General features: G+C 39.7%; 1 protein-coding gene across 2 annotated transcripts in view; it reads right to left on the bottom strand.

The window, feature by feature from the left end:
• Positions 1-7013, bottom strand: part of slc2a15a (solute carrier family 2 member 15a) — a 28225-nt gene that overhangs the window by 19258 nt on the left and 1954 nt on the right. The window contains exons 1-2 of one of the 2 annotated variants that reach the window (XM_023969859.1): positions 2471-2528; positions 2170-2268 (exon numbers count right to left, since the gene is read on the bottom strand). In XM_023969859.1, coding sequence (XP_023825627.1) covers positions 2170-2268; positions 2471-2521 — 150 coding nt within the window. In that variant the 5' untranslated portion in view covers positions 2522-2528. Of the gene's footprint in view, positions 1-2169; positions 2269-2470; positions 2529-7013 lie in introns of those variants that run through there. The other variant, XM_023969860.1, reaches the window with a different exon arrangement.

The raw sequence follows: 7013 nt of genomic DNA, 5'->3' as shown, positions 1-7013 counted from the left end.
ATTTGATTTGGATACAATTAGCATTAGCTTTGGGCTGTGGGAGACAGTTGGCATTAGCTTTGGGCTGTAGAATACAGTTAGCATTATCTTTATGCTGTAGGATATATTTGGCATTAGCTTCGGAGAGATTGYTTCTACAGTCATTCCAACTGCATGGCCTCAACTGCATTCCTTCTGATAGAGCAGCCTYGTTCCTCATTCAATCCACATTCCTGACGACAACAAACCCTTCACAGATGCACACACAGTTTAAACTACCTCACACTGAAAAATCATTTTCATTTTAACTATCAGTGTAAAAATGTAGGCTAAGCATCAGACTTTCACATTTTTTGTGTGAAAGCATGGACTCATCATGGTGAGCAGTATTAGATACAGCATTGGGGGTCTCACTCTGATGTACATGAGGGTAAGAGCGTAAAAGATACAGTGCATTCAGTAAGTATTCAGACCCCTTGACTTTTTCRACATTTTGTTACGTTACAGCCTTATTCGAAATGGATTAAATTGTATCTTTCCCCCTCAATAATCTACACACAATAGCCCATAATGACCAAGCAAAAACAGGTTTTAAGAAGTTTTTGCAAGTTTATTAAAAATAAAAAAACGGAAATATCACATTTACATAAGTATTCAGACCCTTTAGTCAGTACTTTGTTGAAGCCCCGTTGGCAGCGATTACAGCCTTGAGTCTTCTTGGGTATGACGCTACAAGCTTGGCTCATCTTTATTTGGGGAGTTTCTCCTATTCTTCTCTGCAGATCCTCTCAAAGTCTGTTAAGTTGGATGGGCATCACTGCAAAGCTATTTCAGGTCTCTCCAGAGATGTTCGATCGGGTTCAAGTCCGAGCTCTAGCTAACTCAAGGACATTAAGAGACTTGTCCTGAAGCCACTCCTGCGTTGTCTTGGCTGTGTGCTTAGGGTCGTTGTCTGTTGGAATGTGAACCTTCGCAAACCCAAAATCTGAGCCTGAGCACTCTGGAGCAGGTTTTCATCAAGGATCCTCTGTACTTGCTCAATTCTCTTTTCCCTCGACCCTGACTAGTCTCCCAGTCTCTGCCGCTGGCTGAAGAAGAGTTCAAATCTTGGTTTCATCAGACCAAGAGAATCTTGTAATCATGGCTGAGAGTTTTAGGTGCCTTTTGGCACACTCCAGTGGGCTGTCATTTGACCTTTTACTGAGGAGTGGCTCCGTCTGGCACTCTACCATAATGGGCCTGATTGTGAAGTGCTGCAGAGAGGTTGTCCTTCTGGAGGTTCTCCCATTTCCACCAAAGAACTCTGGAGCCCTTCTCTTGCTCAGTTTGGCGGGCGGCCAAGCTCTAGGAAAGTATTGGGTTAAATCTTCCTTTAAGAATTGATGGAGGCGACTGTGTTCTTGGGGACTTTCAATGCTGCAGATATGTTTTGGTACCCTTCACCAGATCTGTGCCTTGACACAATCCTGTCTCTGAGCTCTATGGACAATTCCTTCGACCTCATGGCTTGGTTTTTGCTCTGACATGCACTGTTAAATGTGGGACCTTATATAGACAGGTGTGTGCCTTTCCAAATCATGTCCTATCAATTGAATTTAGCACAGGTGGACTCCAATCAAGTTGTAGAAATATTTCAAGGATGATCAATGGAAACAGGATGCACCTGAGCTCAATGTCGAGTCTCATAGCAAAGGGTCTGAATACTTATGTAAATAAGGTATTTATGTTTTTTATTTTTAATAAATTTTCAAACATTTCTAAAATCCTGTTTTCGCTTTGTCATTATGGGGTATTGTGTGTAGATTGATGAGGAAAAAAATTMATATGACCCATTTTAGAATAAGGCTGTAACGTAACAAAATGTGGAAAAGTCAAAGGGTCTGAATACTTCCCAAATGCACTGTATATGTGAGATGTATACCCATAATTCAAACTTCATAAATCAAATTGATGTCCGTGGGACACAGTCCATAGTCACATAGCCAATAGTGTAGACTGGTGAAAGTAAACTGAATTCTAAATTTAAATGGAACTTCAACGATCACGRAAATCTCCGTTGACATCAACAATACATGATTTGGGTGAGATTCCGGGTTCCACAAGTTAGGAGTTGGCCGTGGCAGAGTATTCAATACAGGAAAGTATGGAATGTACAATGCAGATAATATGAGTGTAGTTCAATGGCCTTACCATGGCAGGGGAGTTGACCACTGCRAGGTTGTAGCCATAGAGCATGGAGCTCCCAAAGGAGGTGAGGAACGCTACTGCCAACAGAGATGAAGTCAGGTGCTGCAGAGAGAGAAAGAAAGGGATAAAGGGAGATTATCTCATAGAAAATGTGTACAGTAAACTTGTCATAAACCAACATCTAATGTTTTATTATTTGGTTTGTACTCCAGCCTTTGCTCTTGAGGAGTTAATTTGTTCTGTCATTTACAGTCAAAGGTTTAAGATTTGTGTGAATATGAATGACAGTCAAAGTTGTCTTTACTGTTGGGCTCTCATTCATCTCTTCTATGGCCTTTAGTTTGGAGGAATCCATGGGTCTGAGGAACTGTTGGTATAAGCCACATTAACCCTTAACATGTTAATTATGTTACTGTATCTGGTGGAGAATCTGGAGAATCCACACACACACACACACACACACACACACACACACACACACACACACAATCATTCACACACACAACAGGTTATTACTATAAGTGTGAGGACTTTTTGGGGACAAACAATTGGTTCCTTTTCAAAATCCTTTTTTCCCTAACCCCTAACCCTAACCTTAACCCCTAACCCTATATTCTAACCCTTAAGCCTAAAATAGCCTTTTCCATGTGAGGACAGGCCAAATGTCCCCACTTGTATACAGTGATGATCATTATTGGGATATTGATTTTACTTCCGGAAGCTACAAAACACCATGAATATATTTGGGCCAATCTCATGTGGAAATTCCCATATACATGTTATTCCTCAGCCTGGTCTCATAGATTAGACGTATCATAGTAAAAGTAAATTAGTATGATATGTTATGTTATGTTATGTTTGGTACGGTTACATACAAAAAGGGTTCCAAAACGGTTCTTCCGCTGTCCCCATACAAGAACTCTTTTTGGTTCTAGGTAGAACCATTTTTGGTTCCAGGTAGAACACCTTTGGGTTCCATGTAAGGAATCCAAAAGGGTTCTACCCCGAACCAAAAAGGGTTATTCAAAAGGTTCCCCAATGGGGACTGCCGAAGAACCCTTTTAGGTTCTATATAGCACTTTTTTTCTAAGAGTGTAAGACAGAAGGTTACATCTACCAAACCTAAAGGTTGCGTGTTCAAATCTCTTCACGGACAACTTTAGCATTTTATCTAATTAGCAACTTTTCAACTACTTACAACTGTTTAGCTACTTCGCAATTACTTAGCATGTTAGCTAACCTTTTCCCTAACCTTAARGCTTTTAGCTAACCCTTCCCCTAACCCTAACCCTTTAACCTAACTCCTAACCTTAACCCTAACCTTAACCCTAACCCCTAGCCTAGCTAACGATAGTCAGCTAGCTAACATTAGCATTAGCTACCTAACTACCTGGCTAACATTAGCCACAACAAACTGGAATTCGTAACACATCATACGTTTTGCAAATTCTTAACATATTGTACATTTTGTAAATTTCTAACACATCATACGAATTGTAATTCGTAATATATCATCTGAAATGGARGATGAACATCCACAAATGAATACATACCATACGAAATATATTATACWAATGGAGAGGATCAGATTTACGTAAAGTATAATATGAAATGCTCTTAGACCAGTTTGCATTAGTCAGAAATTAGGGCCAGATGCCCATCCTACAGTTGAAGTCGGAAGTTTACATAAACTCAGTTTTTCACAATTCCTGACATTTAATCCTAGTAAAAATTCCCTGTTTTAGGTAAGTTAGGATCACCGCTTTATTTTAAGAATGTGAAATGTCAGAATAATAGTAGAGAGAATGAGTTATTTCAGCTTTTATTTCTTTCATCACATTCCCAGTGGGTCAGAAGTTTACATACACTCAATTAGTATTTGGTAGCATTGCCTTTAAATTGTTTAACTTGGGTCAAACGTTTTCTTGTCATAAACCAACATCTAATGTTTATTATATTGGTTTGTACTCCAGCCTTCTCTTGAGGAGTTAATTTTGTCTGTCATTTACAGTCAAAGGTTTAAGATTTGTGTGAATATGAATGACAGTCAAAGTGTCTTTACTGTTGGCTCTCATTCATCTCTTCTATGGCCTTTAGTTTGGAGGAATCCATGGGTCTGAGGAACTGTTGGTATAAGCCACATTAACCCTTAACATGTTAATTATGTGACTGTATCTGGTGGAGAATCTGGAGAATCTATACACACACACACACACACACACACACACACACACACACAACACACACACACACACACACACACACACACACACACACACACACACACACACACACACACACACACACACACACAATCATTCACACACACAACAGGTTATTACTATAAGTGTGAGGACTTTTGGGGACAAACAATTGGTTCCTTTTTTCAAAATCATTTTTTCCCTAACCCCTAACCCTAACCTTAACCCCTAACCCTATATTCTAACCCTAACCCTTAAGCCTAAAAATAGCCTTTTTTCCATGTGAGGACAGGCCAAATGTCCCCACTTGTTACAGTGATGATCATTATTGGGATATTGATTTTACTTCAGGGAGCTACAAAACACCATGAATATATTTGGGCCAATCTCATGTGGAAATTCCCATATACATTATTCCTCAGCCTGGTCTCATAGACTAAACGTATCATAGTAAAAGTAAATTAGTATGATATGTTATGTTTGGTACGGTTACATACACTCTCACACAAAAGGGTTCCAAAACGGTTTTTCCGCTGTCCCCATACAATAACTCTTTTTGGTTCTAGGTAGAACCATTTTTGGTTCCAGGTAGAACAACCTTTGGGTTCCATGTAAGGAATCCAAAAGGGTTCTTACCCGGAACCAAAAAGGGTTATTCAAAAGGTTCTCCAATGGGGACTGCCGAAAAACCCTTTAGGTTCTATAATAGCACTTTTTTTCTAAGAGTGTAAGACAGAAGGTACATCTACCAACCTAAAGGTTGCGTGTTCAAATCTCTTCACGGACAACTTTAGCATTTATCTAATTAGCAACTTTTCAACTACTTACAACTGTTTAGCTACTTTGCAATTACTTAGCATGTTAGCTAACCTTTTCCCTAACCTTAACGCTTTTAGCTAACCCTTCCCCTAACCCTAACCATAACCCTTTAACCTAACTCCTAACCTTAACCCTAACCTTAACCCCTAGCCTAGCTAACGATAGTCAGCTAGCTAACATTAGCATTAGCTATCTAACTACCTGGCTAACATTAGCCACAACAAACTGGAATTCGTAACACATCATACGTTTTGCAAATTCTTAAACATATTGTACATTTTGTAAATTTCTAACACATCATACGAATTGTAATTCGTAATATATCATCTGAAATGGACGATGAACATCCCAAATGAATACATACCATACGAAATATATTATACAAATGGAGAGGATCAGATTTACGTAAAGTATAATATGAAATGCTCTTAGACCAGTTTGCATTAGTCAGAAATTAGGGCCAGATGCCCATCCTACAGTTGAAGTCGGAAGTTTACATAAACTCAGTTTTTCACAATTCCTGACATTTAATCCTAGTAAAAATTCCCTGTTAGGTAAGTTAGGATCACCGCTTTATTTAAGAATGTGAAATGTCAGAATAATAGTAGAGAGAATGAGTTATTTCAGCTTTTATTTCTTTCATCACATTCCAGTGGGTCAGAAGTTACATACACTCAATTAGTATTTGGTAGCATTGCCTTTAAATTGTTTAACTTGGGTCAAACGTTTTCTGTAGCCTTCCACAAGCTTCCCAAATAAGTTGGTGAATTTTGGCCCATTCCTTCCTGACAGAGCTGGTGTAACTGAGTCAGGTTTGTCGGCCTCCTTGCTCGCACACACTTTTTCAGTTCTGCCCACAAATGTTCTATTGGATTAAGGTCAGGGCTTTGTGATGGCCACTCCAATACCTTTACTTTGTTGCCTTAAGCCATTTTTGCCCAAACTTTGGAAGTATGCTTGGGGTCATTGTCCATTTGGAAGACCCATTTGCGACCAAGCTCTAACTTCCTGACTGATTTCTGAGATGTGCTTCAATATATCCACATAATTTTCCATCCTCATGATGCCATCTATTTTGTGAAGTGCACCAGTCCCTCCTGCAGCAAAGCACCCCCACAACATGATGCTGCCACCCCAGTGCTTCACTGTTGTGATGTGTTCTTCGGCTTGCAAAGCCTCCCCCTTTCCCTCCAAACATAACAATGGTCATTATGGCCAAACAGTTCTTTTTGTTTGCATCAGACGAGAGGACATTTCCTTTGTCCCATGTGCAGTTGCAAACCATAGTCTGGCTTTTTTATGTCGGTTTTGGAGCAGTGGCTTCTTCCTTGCTGAGTGGCCTTTCAGGTTATGTCGATATAGGACTCGTTTTACTGTGGATATAGATACTTCTGTACCTGTTTCCTTTGCTGTTTCTGGGATTGATTTGCACTTTCGCACCAAAGTACGTTCATCTCTAGGAGACAAAACGGCGTCTCTTTCCTGAGCGGTATGACGGCTGCGTGGTCCCATGGTGTATATACTTGCATACTATTGTTTGTACAGATGAACGTGGTACCTTCAGGCGTTTGGAAATTGCTCCCAAGGATGAACCAGACTTGTGGAGGTCTACAATTATTTTCTGAGGTCTTGGCTGATTTCTTTGGATTTTCCCATGATGTCAAGGAAAGGGGGACTGAGTTTGAAAGTAGGCCTTGAATACATCCACAGGTACACCTCCAATTGACTAAAAATTATGTCAATTAGCCTATCAGAAGCTTCTAAAGCCATGACATCATTTTCTGGAATTTTCCAAGCTGTTTAAAGGCACAGTCAACTTAGTGTATG

The sequence above is a fragment of the Salvelinus sp. IW2-2015 genome, linkage group LG25 (genome assembly GCF_002910315.2).
Source record: "Salvelinus sp. IW2-2015 linkage group LG25, ASM291031v2, whole genome shotgun sequence".
NCBI classification, from domain to species: domain Eukaryota; kingdom Metazoa; phylum Chordata; class Actinopteri; order Salmoniformes; family Salmonidae; genus Salvelinus; species Salvelinus sp. IW2-2015.
This window is presented reverse-complemented; position numbering and strand designations above follow the sequence as displayed.